The sequence below is a fragment of the Sander lucioperca genome, chromosome 2, assembly GCF_008315115.2.
Source record: "Sander lucioperca isolate FBNREF2018 chromosome 2, SLUC_FBN_1.2, whole genome shotgun sequence".
Lineage (NCBI taxonomy): Eukaryota > Metazoa > Chordata > Actinopteri > Perciformes > Percidae > Sander > Sander lucioperca.
Genome location: NC_050174.1, coordinates 26,392,252 through 26,410,176, shown reverse-complemented (window position 1 = coordinate 26,410,176; position 17,925 = coordinate 26,392,252). Strand labels below are relative to the sequence as shown.

Below are 17,925 nucleotides of genomic sequence, written 5' to 3'. Positions count from 1 at the left end.
GTATTACAGATGGTATGGTATTCAGATCATGTCACTGTACTCTGAGTAGGTTATATTTCAATTCTGCTAAAGGTGATGATTTGACTGTCAGGATACTTATTGTTTAGGAGGAAATTAATATCAGCATTTAACATGTACAATTAGACAAAGGCTAAAATAGAGTGCAGCTAACTTGTCTCATTTTAAAGTGGTTTTAAATGCCCTAGGAGGCAGAGGTCTCTGGGGCTTCTAAGGGTATGTTAGGGTACATTTTGCTGTTAGGTCAAATTAGAGTGGCATTTAGCCACGGGGGTATTTTGGTTGACCAGAAGGTTGTTTAGGGGCACTTCATTCTTCCATTGGAGCACAGAGTCAGGCAATGATCTGTTTAAAAATTTAAAATCATAATAAAAAACATGCAGTTTGGTTCTCAGAGCATTGAAGGGCAGGTGCAGCTGCCCATGTTGGTCTTGCCACTCAGGGCAGTAAACAGGAGGAGTGTGCATTTCAATTTTCATTATGTGACATATCAATCAATAATAGAGACAATAAGGCAATAAACTGTACATATAAAAAAAAAAAGCAATTACTCAATTAACACAGTTAACAATACAACACAATCATACAACATTATTATTATTATTATTATTATTATTATTATTAAATAAAACAGGTGTAGGCTGAAGCTGCAGCTGCAGCTTATTATGCTTTTTACAATACAGTACAGTACATCACATATGACATCAAGAGCTAACATCAAGATAAATGGAAACTATTAATACAAAAACGGTTTCACCTTTCAGTTCACTGGAAAGAGTTTTGCATAAACTAAATAAAATGGAGTCTGCCATACTGTCCAGAGTTACTTATTATCAGGTTTATTGTGCATGGAGAGGCAGCGATTTCATTTGTCCAAGCCATTGCAGCATGTATAATTTCTCAGGGAAATTCATAATTGTTGTTTAACATATACTAATAAACAGAAACCAATATAAGCAGCTAAAAAGGATGTAGCCAATGGTCTATCCGCATGTCTGAAACTGCTATTACTGTCTGTGTCTGTAGGCGGCGCACGTTGCCAGCCACATTCCCACACCTTTTAGTTCTGCTAGCCAATGAACAGAGGCGCTGCCGTGACGTCTCCAGTCATCTGTGTTGGGTGATTACGTGTAGCCTAAGATCCTGGTGTAGCTCACCAACTAGCAGCAGCTAGCTTGTCAGACAGAGGAGATAGTACCAGCGAGTACATATCTATTGACACAACAGTAGCTATTCTCTGAGTGTAACGTATACAGGGAAAAAGACGAACGTACAGTCATTGAACATTTGAAAACGCCACGGACTGATACTTTATCGAAGTTAATATGGTAAGAGACTTCAATGAACGAGTAAGCTAATGACAGCTAACATCGCCCGGTGATGCTAACGTCAACACTCATTGTTATGGCCAGAAGAGCTAGCTGGCTACTTAGCTTTCTGTCAAAACATAGTCTGACAGTGTTCTGTACATTTCCTAATGTGATTAACACTGATGAGACACAACAGACTGAGCTTTTACTTTGCAGCAATATGTGACCTAACGTTAACTTATCCACACATTGGCTAGAAGATTGAATTAACGTTAGTTAGGATACACTACCTCACACGGAAATGGATTTAGTTACAAACTCAAAATCTGGTTTTACTTTCCAATGCAATCATTTTTGATGAACTGCATACTTTCTCCAGAATTAGATTTCAAGCCCTATGAAAGGCATATGTAACTCAAACAGTTAGAGGTTTGGTGCAGTTTATATTATAAATGAAGCACTCAGAAGCTTGTCATCTAGTGCAAAAATATTGGACAACTGTTGGAAACTTTTTGTTTTCCCAATCCACAGTATATCACATCAGTTTGACAAACTCTGACCGCTTTTACAGTGAAGTAAAATTGATCCATCAGTAAAATACTAATTATTTGCTAGATGTGGCCTTTAGAGTAGACATACAACCACAACCAAAATGTTCTAGCATTTGTCTGTCATTAATATGCCAAAAAAGAACAAACGATATTTGATGATAATAATGGAAGCCAAAAAGATCTTGATCTTGTTGTTAGGCTCATTACAACAATGTGACATGTGACTGTTGCAGACAAGTAGCCACTGTTGTCAGTCTTGGCATTTGGATAACTGTCTTTTTTTTTTTTCTAGCTGTAGCAGAATGGAATTACCAGTACAAGCTTGTTTTGAGTGGTACTGTATAAGGACGCGGCACTGTTTCGGCCATCAAAACAAGGAGCCATAAACTCCATGCATCTTGTGAAGTCCCTCTCCAGAAACTGTAAATTGCACTCAAAACGAGACACTTAAAGGACAAACATGTTTGCCAAGTTGAAAAAGAAGATTGCAGAGGAAGCGGCCACAGCACCTCGGAGTGGTGTTCGTATACCGCGCACCATCAGCAAGGAATCCATCACCTCCGTGGGGGCAGACTCTGGGGATGACTTTGTAAGTACTTTGTGAAATCATCACCAGTCACTAGCCTACTGCTTCGAAATGTGTGCATGTTGTTTTTCAGATGGTTTGTTTTATCTTTGGTGCATTACTAACCATTGTTTAGACGTTTTATTGCATTGGTTTTGTTTTAACCTAACACATGTTACACCTTTGTGGTCCAACCCACAGTCGGAAATAGGGACAGCTTTTAGGGATTAATAAAACAGGAAAACCTTATCACTAAAATCTATATTTGTAGGTCAGTTTATTTAAGTAGTTGAGTAATTAACTGTCAAATGTCGAAGGGGAACACCACCTAAATTGAGAATTCCAATTTATATCCATGGCCTAGGAAAGTTCAATCAATATTATATGTGAATATGAGCAATTCCCTCTGAAAGCCAGAAACCAGGGAAGTAAGTCTCAAACTTGTATAACAGGTATAATATGTGGAGCTGCTCTAAAGACAATACATGGGAGACTGATTTAGTTTTCTTTATTCTCTTTGAGAATGACGGTTGATTGTAATTGTTGATTTTGTTTAGATGTGCCAAATTGTAATTGGTTGGACTATATATTTTTATTATAATTTCAAGTTGCTGGCATTTGACCCTGTACACGTTCATAACAACAAAAACGACAAGGGGATACAGTTAGAAAATATGTTTTATGATAATAAAGAGGCGTTGTTTACTTCATAGACTGTGTATTTGTGTTATTACATTATCTGGGTCACATAACAGTGATATAACCAAAAGATTTATCCTGAACTTCATTCAAAACTTTAATTTGTTTAAATAAGTAATAAATAAATACATATTTTTAAATTTGACTGAAAGAGACAATTATATTGTTAATCGCAATTATTTCTGAGACAATTAATTGTACACCTAAAATTGTTCCAGCTCTAGTTCTAGACTAAAGGGGAGTTCCAGATATTTAACCCCTGGTGGGTTGTGTCACCTGAGGGTCATTGAGTCACATGGGAGTCGTTGGCACATCCAGTCAAGATAGTGTCTTCAAGAATTACTAGCAAGTCCGTTTGCCTTTGTTTATCACAGAGAACTACCATGACCTGGATGACTAAGAACCTTCACAGACTTTTAGCACTATAGTTTTTGGATTTGGTAGAGAGTTGTTCTTAGACAGTCTCTAGTCTATATCCACGACGTCCCACTTCCAGAATTGCTCAGGTGCCGCCGGAAATTCAGCCGGATGGCCCTCTTTTAGGCCGGATGTCCCTAACCTTCCTCTTTCTTTGTGTTGGCGTTCTAACCTCTGGTGGATTTGTGAGGACTATGGTTAACTGCTCCTCAGATCTCTGCAGGGTAAATCCAGACAGCTAGCTAGACTATCTGTCCAATCTCAGTTTTCTGTTGCACAACTAAAACTACTTTTGAACGTACACATGTTCCACCAAAACAAGTTCCTTCCCGAGGCTATTTTGCAGCGGCCCGGGGCCCCTGTCCGGCGCTTAGCACCGCCCAAGACAATTGTGATTGGTTTAAAGAAACGCAAATAAACCAGATCACGTTTTTCTCCCATCCCGGGATGCTGTGTGGACTAGCCAGACCCTCCTCCGCAGCGCTGTGGAGGAAGGTCTAGACATGCGAGACTGTCTTAGACAATTGGAATAGTATGAATTTTGAAAATTGCCCTTTAATCTAAAAATAAGTAAGTAGTGGTTAGACTTGTTCCTGACTCGAGAAGAATCTAAACGGCTTTGTTTGCTGGAGGAGTTTCTTGGCTATCATAAAGACAAATTAAACTGTAATTATTAATCTTTCAGCAGAATATCTTTGTGTCGCACCACTTATCGAGTGTAGTGTTAAACATGCAGATTAATCAGCTGTCTGCTTTTTCCTGCTCCAAACTATTGTTATTACTGTATATCAGCCTTTCAAAAATCTGCTACAGGTCGACCTCTAGTCCAGCTGCATCAGTAATCCCCTCTGTGGCACGTCCCAATATGCAACATTACTGCCAAATATATAGATGTCGTCAGTATCACATATTTCCTCTTGATGATGTTCACAGGACAATATATAGCCGTATGATGAGAGCAATTCTTTTAGTACTTGTGTAAATAGAAAGACAGGAAATTGGTCATAAAACGTCACAGTATTTATTGAACAGGTCAGGGAACGGGGAAACCAGTCCATTTTATTTGTAAACTGTTCACATATTGATTGCATTCCTACTTATTTTTTTTTATTTTTTTTAGCCTTGATAGAAAATATATTTTATTTATTTATTTTATGGATTGTCTTGTCATATACTTTTTTTCACATATGTTTTACACTCTGAATTAGTTCTGGAAAGCCACAGAATAATCCAGGAATTTAACGTCAGTGCAATGATAGAACTCTGGCTGGCTTTAGAATAATAGTCACCAGTCAGGCAGTCTAGGTAACTAGGTAACAGGTCTTGGGTGTGACTGACATTGTATTGTGTTGCCAGCATGTAGGCAGCATACTGTGTTACTCGCTCTTATGACCAACCAGTCCAACATGAAGCCCTGTTGATTACTTCTCAATTTACAACAGGACACCATCACAGCTGACTATCCGTGTTTTATTCCTGAGTTTTTCTTCTTTTTGTATTTTTCGGTTTTAAGTGGGTTACGCAGTGCACATAATGATATTATTAGGGGTTTTGTCGATCTTTTCCCATATGGTTTTTAAGTCCTAGCTCGTAAAGGAAATCTATTTCTGGGCTAAAACTCCCGAGGCTGTAGCGCCGTCTCAGTTGCACTTGGTTGAATTATTTAGTTAAGTCGCTGAGTAGCAATACTGCCAGCTAACATGTGACACAGGCCACATTTCTTTACTTTAGGTACAGGTGTTCATACCTGGCAGTAGAATGTGTCTCCAAATTCTTGAGTGACCACTTGTGATCGGATCTCACTTCCCCGCTCTATATGCAAATAAACTATGGGCATTGAAATGAATCACTGCATCGTGATGCAGACCTAGACGACAGACCATAATTGATTATAGACTACTGATATTAGGAATAAACTGATTATCGGCCCTGGCCGATTATCGGGTCGTTTTTTTGGGTAGTTTGCAGATTATCTGTATCAGCGTTTTATTTGCCTGATAACTGATAAAGTTAATGAATTAAAAGTGTTGTACTTTGTCCCTCTGCTTCAGTTTACTCACCACTGAGTCTGACTTAATGTCCCCCCCCCACAACACTATCAGACTCTCTGTTACTATGTGTTATGTTGAAAGTTTCTCATTTATTAAATAATAGCTTAAAGCATTTAAACAAAGTTTTTTGTTGCAGTTTGTAAAATTCCAAAATCTTAATTTTTACTTAAACATCTTCATCTTTACTGTATCAGTTCCAAATATTGTTTTTATTAACTACTAATAATCGGTATCAGCCTTGAAAAACCATTATCGGTCGATTCCTAACTGGTGTTGCTTGGTGATTTTCCGACTGCTGCTTTTTTCGTTTCTGCCTTTAGTCTGTTGTCTGCTGCGTTCAGACTCTCCAACATTCAGAAAGTGTCTTTTTTAAAAGCAGATACAATAAAAAGGGGACTTCAGATATATCTGACTGCTTAGAATTTGTCGATGGAAAACCACGTGTTGCAATATATAATAATATTGAGGAGGTGACACATCGTGATATTGAATGGATTGGAATCGCTGACAGGATCAAATTGAATTGAATCGTGAGGCCAGTGAAGATTCACACCCCTAAAATAAACACGTACATGCGTGCGTGCGCTCACAGATTTCAGGCGTTAGTCTCACATAAATCATACATTAGAAACTTGCGATGACTAATGAAAAAGCGCTGCCTATACTCTTTTTCTGTGTGCCGAAATAAGGATGTCTACTAACGTGCACCAGGACCTGTGCAGGAGAGAAACACGTTTAAAAAAGAAAATCTGAGTTTGTTCGGCTCCCAGTACGTTTGTAGCTGCTAACTGAATCTGACTGTTTCTGGTACAATGAATACTCAGTGGTCTGTGTGCCAGAGTTTAGTAACGCATGACTGGTGGCATCTTTCCTTTCTGCATCAATTTCATGTATTTTTATTATTCTTGCAGCTGACTAGCCAAATACCAATGACATCATACAGAGATATTTGAACGAATGAATGAATGCTTTATTTCGAACATTTTAAAATAATAAAAAAACTTAAAAATATTCAATTTTAATTTAACATGTCCGAAAAGGAATAGGAAGGATTAAAAGCTTATTTAATCCTACCCCCTTCTCCACTACTATATAATAATCATCATGAATAGCTACATTTACGTCATAAAGTATTTATATCATATGTAATACGTTCTTTACAATTTCCTAAGTACAGGGTTTCCGCGGGGTCTTAAAAAGCTAAAAATTTCAAAATCAAAATTTTAGGCCTTAAAAAGTCTTAAATTCACTGAAGTATTGTGTTCTAGGTCTTAAATAATTTTTGGCTAGTTCAAATATAATTTCGCTGTATTATGACTACAAATGAGGCTTGTATCATGTGGACGCCCCGACAGTGTTGTTGTCATTACTTAGAATTCCTCATGGGGGAGACAGAAACTACGCACTATATCTTTAAACACATTTCGAGAGGATTTGAATCGCTGTTTTTATCCTCAATTCTTATCAGTTTGGGGCTGGAGTGTGATAATAATAGAATGACTTGATGATTTCTGACTGTGAAACAGCAACTTCTATATATATTTGCTTTAAATACCCCACTACGAACAGGATGAATATGAAGTGCTACCTAATGTGTGTGTGTGTGTGTGTGTGTGTGTGTGTGTGTGTCTCTCTTCAGGCATCTGATGGCAGCAGCTCCAGGGACGACTTGCCTGCACAGCTTCTCCGGAGGAATGATCAGATCCGGAAGCTGGAGGCCAAGCTATCAGGTAGGACATGTCAGCCTAAGGTTAAGCAGCTGGAGCGATTCAGCCTGTAGCTCTCAGGAGAGATCAGCACCCAGGATCAGAGACATTTCAATTTAAAAAGTGCAACTTGTACCTGTAAGCAATAGATCCTATCTAACTAAAAGAAGATAGAATATCAGAATTATATCAAATGGCCAATTATGTATGAGTGAAGCTGAAGCATTAACCAAAACTGTCATTGCAGTGTTAATAAATATTTGACACAGTATTATTTTACCTGCAAATTATGTAATAAATGATCACTTAACAGTCTACTGCCTTTTAAGGCAACTTTGACGGCAAATTATGTCCCAATTTAAAATAAACCAGCAATTTTACTTTGTATGCTTCTCTTCTTTTCTCTGCAAACCACAGTTAGACCCACAATAAGTACAGGCACTACATTTTATAATATATACCAGACAGATTGACAAGCACAGGACCAGCCTTCTAAATGAACAGAAGGATCCTCTAGACAAACATTGCACAGTCAAAATGTTGAATAAAACACTGGTCGTTTTCCTCCTTTACTCAGTATATTTTAGCTCATCTTTCCTTTGGGTGGCTTTTGTGACTTAGCACCCTTAGAAAAGGTTAAAGGTTGCACATTCTCAAGCAGCCTTTTAACCACTATGGTTTTCTCAGATAAGAAAATCATTAATAGTTTTACCTTCCATTATTTCTCAATCATGTTTTCCCTTTTGCTTTCTCCCTCTCCTTTTTATTCACTTCCTCTCCTGCCTCTTTCTTCACCTTCATCTGCCGGTTCCTTCGTGTGTGTGTGTGTGTGTGTGTGTGTGTGTGTGTGTGTGTGTGTGTGTGTGTGCGTGTGCGTGTGTGCGTGTGCGCTTTTGATTCCCATAACCCTACTTCCCAACACTAGACTACGCTGAGCAGCTACGAATTATGCAGAAGACCAAGGACAAGCTTGAAATTGCATTAGAAAAGCATCAGGATTGTACGTACCTCTACTCTCCTCCCAATTAGCTTCCTTTCTCTCATCTGTCTGTCCGCTGTAATAACCATCACCTGGTGTGTCATCACTTCCTCCCATGAAGATGATTTTTTTTAATTTATTGCAGAAGCTAATTTCATTGGTAGGGTTGGGCATCGTTTGGATTTTAACAATTCTGATTCCCATTCCAATTTTTCCTTTCGATTCTGGTTCTTATCGATTCCGATTCTTTGAGGGGTGGAGTTGAAATGGCTGCAACACAACAAGCGCCTGGCCGTTACGGAAACCAAAACTTACGCATGTTAAATTTGGAACCAATGATCAGATTGGAAACCAAATCTTCCAAACGATTCCAATAAAGAAACGATTCCACTGGAATCACAATTCCAGTGGGTTCTCGATGCCCAATCCTTATCATAGGCGTTAGAGGTTAGAGTGCTGAATGCTTTTTCCTTTTAATCTAATCCAAATCCACCCTTGAATCTTTTACACTGGTATTTTTTGAGAACTGTGATTTCAGAGCTATGAATGTCTGCTACTTTGTTGGTGTACTCACTTTCTCTCAATTTGCCCCACACGCCTACTTGAGTTAATGGTTTCCTAGATTTCCTACAATGCGTGGTAACTGCTCCTGAAGACGTGATTTGCCTGTTGCTTTCAGTTGGACGTATGCGTAAAAGAAACACAGACTGTATGATATAAATATAGCTCACTAGCTTCACTAGCTACACCTGCTACGGTTATGAACATTAAAACAATGATTTCAGGCTGCAGCCACATCTATTATTTAATTATCAACGTGTCTTATAGATGTGTTGCACTATGTTGGGCTCACTGCCAGTGGACAAGCTGGTACATCTGCCTTGTGCCTAATCCATTTTATGATGGATTTGTCCATGTGTTTTTGATTGTTTTTGTGACAGTAGTTGGACTGTCTGTCCAACACTTTTTGAGCTCATAGTGTGGATATTTGTGTTCCTGAGAATGAATTCTAATGTTTTTGGTGACCTTTCCCCTTGGCTGAAATTTGGATTTGTGAAATACAAAAATACAGGAAATATCACAACCCAACCCCCTAATGTCCACTGGGAGCGGCCGTGTCCCGTTCCCACTCTGTTCTGCTTCTCACTCGCAGGTCTTCTGTCCGTGTTACTCACTTTACACCCTAGGTTTATTTTTGCCAGCTCGCTCTTAAGAGTCAAATTCACTTGCAAAGGAATGTATATAAACGCCTATATTAGGGCTGCAAAATATATAGTTTTTATATTACATTGCGATATCAACTGGCGCAATAAACACACCTCGAAAGGCTGAGACATATCGCGAAAGACACTCAGAGATTTTTTGTGTTAGTTAAAGGCAAGGCAAGGCAGCTTTATTTGTATAGCACATTTCAGCAACAGGGCAATTCAAAGTGCTTTACATAAAAACGATTAAATTCCAGAATAAAAGTTACAGTGCAGTATAAGAAATTAAACATTAAAGAGCAGTTGAAAACAGTTAAAAATATAAAAGCAGATAAAATAAGAGATTTTAGGCTGCTAGTATGGGACAATGTATAAGCTGTTGCTCTATACACGTAATCCACCCGTAATCCTTGCCGTTCCCAGAACGGGCCGGTCCCACTGGTCTTACTAGTTAAAAGAAAATATCAGCAGAAAACTGCACTTTAAAATGTAACTGTCATTCTTTTTTAGTGCTGCCTTTGATATTCAATTCAATGTTCGATGTTTTTATTAAAAGAATGTTGGAAATGATTTCCTTTCATTTGTTTTAAATTCAACAAGTAAGTTGTTGCATTTTAACAGAACACTGAAAGCAGCAGAAAGGCAGAACTGAGTGCACTTTAATATCTGTTTATCACAAGTAATATTCAACAACGTTATCGCGTATTGCATGTTTTCCTCATATCGTGCAGTCCAGGCTCATATTGATCGGCAATTGACATAAATTTCATGTCAGTTTATCTATCATCACTTTTTTCAATATGCAATGCTGACAAATCAACGCTAAACTTTATTGAGATGCAGATGCTAAAGAACAAACTACTTGAAGATGCTCTGTTTCTGAGACTCTTCCAGCACACATTGGAACTACGGCGTGGTAGCACAACAGGAGAGCGACACGGCTGCATCCACTGGACATGTGGGGTTACTGCCATGACATTTCCAGAGCACATTCATGCTCCCCACAGAATTAACCATTTCCATTTTGGGCACTCCACAAGTCTCTAGTGCCACGATCAGGCTAAGATGTTAACTTTTCTCTCAAAATATCTCAGAATCTTGTTAGGCATAAACCTTTTGATTTTGATCAACCCACAGCTTTTCCCCTAGCGCCCCTCTCAGAGCTAATTAGAAAGGTTTAGTTCATGGTAAAGAACTACTGAGTATTGAGGTCTATTCTCAAGTATTACATATTACAGCTTTAAGAATAGTAAAACCTTCAGTTTGTTGTTGGTTCTGTCTGGTACTCACGTATTGTGAGTTGTAATGAATAGTGCAGCTTCAATAATATGTTGAATTTTTTAGTTTTTTTTTAGGGTGGATATTTTTTCTCAGTTCACACACCGATATTGCAGGGTTAGCTTTCATAAACAGTTTTTTGGTTTTTGTCAGTTGCCATGCATCGCTTGTCTTTGCCTGTCTTTGCTTTTGGGATGAAAACACTTCTTAATCTGACTCTAACTTTTCACAGCTACTAACGGTGCCGCTGCCTGTGCTATTTAACATTTCTGTTCTCTTTAGTTGCATACAAACCTCTGTGTATGGTTTCCATCTTTCCCTTTCTTTTTCTTTTTCTCACTTCCGCTGCACAGTATCCATAAAGAAACTTCAAGACCAGAACGAGTCTCACCAGGCCGGCAGAGCCAAAATGGCAGAGGGGATGGCTTTAGCACTGGAAAAGAAGGATCAGGTAAATGTTGTCTCACTCTTTGTGCTGTCCTGATTTGTAGCTTGTCTACTTATCTCTTCCTAATTCTGTCTTCCAAAATGTGAAATGTAATTTACCCCTGCGCGTTCAATAAAGTAAAAGTCTTCTTCTTCTATCCTTTACCTGCAGGAATGGATGGAGAAGATGGCTGATATGGAAAAGGTAAGTCTTTAGATCTATCTTTGGTGACTTTGAAATTATAAGCTATTTGTGATGAAATTGAAGATGTTAAAATGTGACTGTTTTTACACCTAAAATAGAAGGATCAAGCAATTAAAAATCAGTGCAAGTATCAAATTGGGTGCTTTCACACTTAACCTGTTTGATGTGGTTCAGTTTAACTTGCAGTTGATGCAATTGCCCGTTTGGTTTGCTTGGGCTGGTAGGAAAGTTGTCTATTGAAGTCTGGTGCAGACTAGTCAATATCAAAGACGTTCCACTTCCGGGATTGCTCCGGTGCCGCAGGAAATTCGGCCAGATGTCCCTCTTTTCGGCCAGATGTCCCTCTTTTCGGCCAGATGTCCCTCTTTTCGGCCAGATGTCTGTCACCTTCCGCTTTCTTTTGGAGCTTACCCACTGCTAGTACCAGCTCTACTTGACTCGGCTCGACTCGCAGCGGTGCCCCGTCCTCCATTTTCCATTGCAGATTTAGTACCGCCTCATGCGTGAGACGAGCGTGGTTGGTTGTCATAGTGACACCGCAGGAAACTGCCATGACCTAACACGACACACAGAGCAATAGTGGTAGTGTGCACATCCCCACCGGCGAGGTGCAGGCCAAAAAGGGGCTGGATACAACTGAAAAGAATGAGATGCCCGCAGGGTCGAAACGTTGCTGCACAATAAACGTATGGGAGTATTAGCAGAGTGCGGGCATCTCATTCTTTTCAGTTCAACGCGACAGACACGCAGAACGTGGAAGGTGTATGTTTTTGATTCTTGGCAAATGACACGACAAATTTAGTTTCTAAAGAAGCTGGAGGCAACAAAAAAACAAGGCTGGCTAAACTATTTAAAAATGGCGGGTTTGTTCAGGACAACATTGGCGTTCTAACCTCTGGTGGATTTGTGAGGACTATGGTTAACTGCTCCTCAGATCTCTGCAGGGTAAATCCAGACAGCTAGCTAGACTATCTGTCCAATCTGAGTTTTCTGTTGCACGACTAAAACTGGAGCTGCTCCCCCCGCGACCCGACACCGGATAAGCGGACGAAGATGGATGGATGGACGACTAAAACTACTTTTGAACGTACACATGTTCCACCAAAACAAGTTCCTTCCCGAGACTATTTTGCAGAGGTACCATCATCGTGTCCGGTGCTTAGCACCGCCCAAGACGACTGTGATTGGTTTAAAGAAATGCCAATAAACCAGAGCACGTTTTTCTCCCATCCCGGAATGCTGTGTGGAATAGCCAGACCCTCCTCCACAGCGCTGTGGAGGAGGGTCTGGCAATACGAGAGTAGGTGCAAACTAAACAACCGGACTGAGACCCCCTGAAGAGGAGTCAGACTTGTGTGGTGCGGTATGGTTGTAGTTTATAAGCAAAGCAGACCAACCACAGGATTTTAGGGTAGTAGATATGTGATTTTAGCATGAATTCAAAAGCTATCTGCTGATTATTAAATGTTTGGAAAGTAATCACCTGATCTGGGTAAGCTATATATATTGCCTATATTTCTGCAAGATCCCTTGACAACCATGGTATCATTTATGTGCATCACTATATGATTGTAGGGATGTTCATGTTCCCTGATATATCAGAAAGTGAAAAGGAGTTAAACCATGAGTGTATTGTGCTTGTGTCCTACTCCGTCTATTTAAAAGTACGCAAAACATTGTATTACTTTATTTTATTTATTTTTTGGTTGGAACCAAACAAACTGAACTTCAGATGTAAAAGCACACTTAAATTAGACGGCTCATGTCCTGAAAAAGGACAATTCCCGTGTGTGTGTGTGTGTGTGTGTGTGTGTGTGTGTGTCCTTGGGTTTCGTAAAGGCGCTATATAAATAAAAGTTATTATTATTATTATTATAACTGTTGTGTTTGTTTAGGACAAAGCTGTCCTGTCAGCCCGGATAGAGGAGATGATGGAGCAAAGCTTAGCACTCTTCCAAAAAAGGGATGACCTGGATGAACTGGAGGGCTTTCAGCAGCAGGAGCTCGCTAAAGTTAAACACATGGTGCGTACATGTGAAGTTGGATGCTTGGATTTGCAGCATTACTTAAAAACTGGGATGCAGTTTGCTACCATCTATTCGTCATTTTTTTCCCGATTAAAGACACTTAAAGAACTATGCTTTAGAGTAGGTGCAATATGCAAGCCTCAGTGCAGGATAGGAGAGTCTGAAGTGCTTTTTTGAAAAAGCACACAGTTTGTTGAGGTGTGATTTGATTTTACCTGGGTTCATAGCAGGACTCTCTTTGCATTGTATGCTCTTTGATTGTGATTTATTTTTACGTTTATGTCTATCAGTTGCTGAAGAAGGAGGAGCAGCTGAGCCAGCGGGATCAGGAGCTCCAGCAAAAGGAGGCTGAAGTTCAGTCAGCAAAGCAAGGGCTGTCTGAGGCTCGAAGGAAACTCCAGGCTCTGGAACAGCAGCATGAGGAGAGCTGCAGACTCAACTCGGAGTTCGAAATAGAGCGGTAAGAAGGACTGCAACAGGCAGAAGTACAGTATTTTTACGGGCATCGTCATTTGTAGCAAATTGCTATGAAAGTTGTCTGATATGTAGTCTAACTGTTAATCTTACTAAGCATTTTTTTGTAAATTCAGCAGCTTGCCCAGGCCACCAGGGATCTTTTTTTTTCTCTTCCAGTCAACACATGGCTACTTAATATTTGTGTGAATGACATCATCGGACTACATGCAATATGTATCTACACTGCGATATATATCTACACTGTTTAACCCAAGTCGGCGCTATACACAGTTCCATTATATTTTACAGTAGACATTTGTTGTTAACTAAGAATGTAAAACCTTTTGTTCATGCTGCATTTGGCCAAACTTTCAATTCCCTTTCTATAGCGCACTAAGGGCTTCAGCACGGCTGTCTCGCCCTCAAAACAGCTTAATAAGGAAGTAAAAGTTTAGTTAGATAGTTTCACCTACGTAGGAGATACTATTCATGGCCAAAACCTTAACTTTTATTTTATTCACCTTGCCTTTCAGAGCTTCCATAGATTTTTATGCTCTTTTCAAAATGTTTATTTTGGTCTGTTGGTCAAGCTACTGAATCCGCGTGCAATGAGACTTAGCTGCTTTGCTACAATTAAAAAATCTGTCAAAAATACAAACCGTATCCCCGGCAATTACATAGGGTATTTGCCTTTGTTAACTTTAAAGTTAACTAATGTAAATTAAAGAAAGTTCAATTCACACCTTACTCTAGAAATTCTCAGTTTCCATTTGTTGTTGTTGGTTTTTGTGCACCTCATTAAATGTGTCCAGAGAGGAACTGCTGCTGCTCAGAGAGGAGGCGGACAAGAAGATCAGTGAGCTGGAGGGAGGATGCCAGGAGCTGCAGTCAGTCATCCAGCAGGTCTCTGAAGACTTCCAGAAGGTCTGTCCTGAACACAAGCGCCACAAGCTACACTCTACTACTTCTTTACTGAAGATATCAACACTGTTCATTCATAAATAATTTTTCTCCAGCTGTGAGTTTGTAAAATGTTTGTTTTCCAGTCACAGAATATGGTGTCGACTTTAGAAAGGTCCCTCCAAGAATTACAGACTGAGCATGATGCCCTGAAGTTGCAACAACAAAAGGTCAGAACTTAATCATATTGGGATTCTCCATTAGGGTTGGCTACCGAAACTCGGTGCCAATATGGCATCGGTATCTACCGGAACGAATGGCGACGCAGATTTCGGTGCCTTATTTTGGTTACACTAAAATGCCTGCGCTGCACTCTTGTGCTCCAGAATGGACATTACAGGAAAGAGAAGCATCACTGTGTGTGACTCTAGTTAACACTGTACTTTGCAGCAGGTAATTTTAGCCTACCGTTAGGCTAGTCTCACATTGCCAGACCCTGCTCCACAGCGCTGCGGAGGAGAGTCTGGCTAGTCCACACAGCATTCCGGGATGGAAAAAAAAACATGCTCTGTTTTATTGGCATTTCTTTAAACCAATCACAATCGTCTTGGGCGGTGCTAAGGTGCTAAGCGCTGGACGGTACCTCTGCAAAATAGCCTCAGGAAGGAACTTGTTTTGGTGGAACATGTGTACGTTCAAAAGTAGTTTTAGTCGTGCAACAGAAAACTCAGATTGGACAGATAGTCTAGCTAGCTGTCTGGATTTACCCTGCAGAGATCTGAGGAGCAGTTAACCATAGTCCTCAGAAATCCACTGGAGGTTAGAACGCCAACACAAAGAAAGAGGAAGGTAACGGATATCAGGCCGAAATTGAGGGACATCCAGCGTACTGGAACAATCCCATAAATGAAATGTCGTCAATATAGACTACCGTTAGTCTGTTACACGTTAGGCTAACGTGTGGCAGTATTTCACTCGAAAGGATTCCAACACCAAGACATACAACTGTCAGCATCTATATACACAGAGTTAACGATCTGCACTTTGAACCTCCATGGCCACTGCTGCTGTGGGAGAAACAACACCGATGGGTGTGTTCAATTAAAACTCATAAGCTTATTGTGCATTCAATGTTATTGTAAAGTACCCCTCTGCCATGTAGTGGTTCTTCTTTTTGTCGTTTAACAGTAATTGACATAAGTTATTGTTATAAATTATTATTAAATGATTATCTTTTAGAATAACAATATTAACAATACAGGTTGTAAAATTAAGTTGAGATAAAGTTTGCTGGAGTCCTGTTTCATGTCTTCCATTGCCATCGTCAGGCTGCTGTAACGGAGGAGGACAAGGAGCGCTTGTTAGTGGACCTTCAGAAGAAAGTGACGTCTCTGGAGAGACGGCTGCATGGGAACCTCAGCCAGGACGAGCATCTCCAGGAGCTTCTCCAGGAGGTGAAGAACATCCAGAGCAAGGCTTAGTTTAGGCCTCTCTTGGCTGGAACCAGGGTTCAAAATTAACTTATTCGTCCACCAGCCACTCAACAGATTACCATTGTTTTGTTGGCTAGTAAGTAGGGCTAAACGATTTGGGCAAAAAAATCGAATTGCGATTTTTCTGCCAGATATTGCGATTACGATTTTATTCACGATTAAAAAAAATTAAGTTTCAAATTAATTCAATATTTACTGTGTAACCGATAAAACATGTCATGGAGCATTATAACATGAGACACCATCAAAGCTTCTCTATATTCTTATGCGAGGATGAGAACATAGACATGAAGTGCTTTCCTGTAAACTGAAATGTGTGATCTGACTCAGTTCAACAGCAGCATCTACATATTACACCTTCTACCATCATATTAAATAAAGTAATTAAAGAATAAATGAAAAATCCACTGAGAATAGGACATTTCTGGAAACAATCTTTGATATGTAACAATATTCCAGCATTTATCTTGACAGTGAATACATTAATATCAGCATTTGGCTAGTAGATGGCTGGAACCTACTACCTTATTTCATGTGGCAGACGGTGAAAGATTCTTTCCACTCTGTGATTAATATAAGATTCACCCTTTTAGAAAAAACATGGACACTGGACAGATGGACAGTGTTTCTCTCAATAATATATATATACAGTAGTATGAAGAAGCACAATTATTAACTTTCTTTCATTCAGTCATGAGCTGCAAGTATTAATCGATTAGATGTCAACTATTAAATTAATTGCCAACTATTTTGATAATCAATGCATTGGTTTGAGTAATTTTTTTATAAAAACAAGTAAAACTTATCTGATTGCAGCTTGTTAAATGTGAATATTTTATAGTTTCTTCACTCCTTAATGACAGTAAACTAGGCTTAGGAAAACCCTGGTCAACACTTTTCACCATTTTCTGACATTTTATAGACCAAACTAATCGATTAATCGAGAAAATAATCGACAATGAAAATAGTCGTTAGTTGCTGCCCTGGCTAATTGTGACCAATCATCCATTTATCAACAGTTATCATTTAATGAAATGAAATGGATTAAATGCAGGATATAGTCAAACGCCCTATCTGTCATTTTTGACCATATAAATTACAGGTGTGTTTACGTAATGATGTAGAATTAGCATAATGTATGTAATGTTGGGACAACTGATAGTATAGAAATTATTGGACCATTTTACTGCTGTGTTTACAAACAGTAGTGATCTAATCAAACATTTAACATCATCAGAAAACATTCATAACTTAAATATTTAGTTGTCTGTTGTTGGTCTTTTTATTAAAATAATTGTATCAATACACGGACACCAAGTATGGATCTTTTATTATATAAAGTACACATGAGAATTTAAATACATATAATGTATATAATGCTTCAGTAAATAAAACCCCAATTAACAAAACCAGTTAAAAAAATAATAATATGAATATTTAAGTAAATCCCCAGGAGAGTCTGACACGGCCTGACTCTGGAGATAAAACTGAGATCAGTGCTCATATTCAAATCTACGTTCTGCTTCAGCGGGTGTTTAGTAAATTGCTCTAAAACACATTCAGAGAGGATTTGAATTGCTATTTTTATTCAATTCTTATCATTTTGGCGCTGTTGATTTTCCTTTGAGGCTGGTTTGAA

At 39.1% G+C, this 17,925-nt stretch overlaps 1 protein-coding gene across 4 annotated transcripts in view; it reads left to right on the top strand.

Annotated features, from left to right (window-relative positions):
* Window positions 1-1,132: 1,132 nt before the first annotated feature.
* golga1 (golgin A1) overlaps window positions 1,133-17,925 on the top strand; it is a 30,652-nt gene continuing 13,859 nt past the window's right edge. The window contains exons 1-11 of one of the 4 annotated variants that reach the window (XM_031300520.2): window positions 1,133-1,346; window positions 2,172-2,468; window positions 7,251-7,341; window positions 8,243-8,317; window positions 11,133-11,230; window positions 11,378-11,410; window positions 13,306-13,434; window positions 13,728-13,897; window positions 14,706-14,817; window positions 14,940-15,023; window positions 16,122-16,247. In XM_031300520.2, the coding sequence (XP_031156380.1) occupies window positions 2,340-2,468; window positions 7,251-7,341; window positions 8,243-8,317; window positions 11,133-11,230; window positions 11,378-11,410; window positions 13,306-13,434; window positions 13,728-13,897; window positions 14,706-14,817; window positions 14,940-15,023; window positions 16,122-16,247 (1,047 nt within the window). In that variant the 5' untranslated portion in view covers window positions 1,133-1,346; window positions 2,172-2,339. The remainder of the gene's footprint in view (window positions 1,347-2,171; window positions 2,469-7,250; window positions 7,342-8,242; window positions 8,318-11,132; window positions 11,231-11,377; window positions 11,411-13,305; window positions 13,435-13,727; window positions 13,898-14,705; window positions 14,818-14,939; window positions 15,024-16,121; window positions 16,248-17,925) is intronic. The other 3 variants (XM_031300522.2, XM_031300523.2, XM_035995638.1) reach the window with 3 other exon arrangements.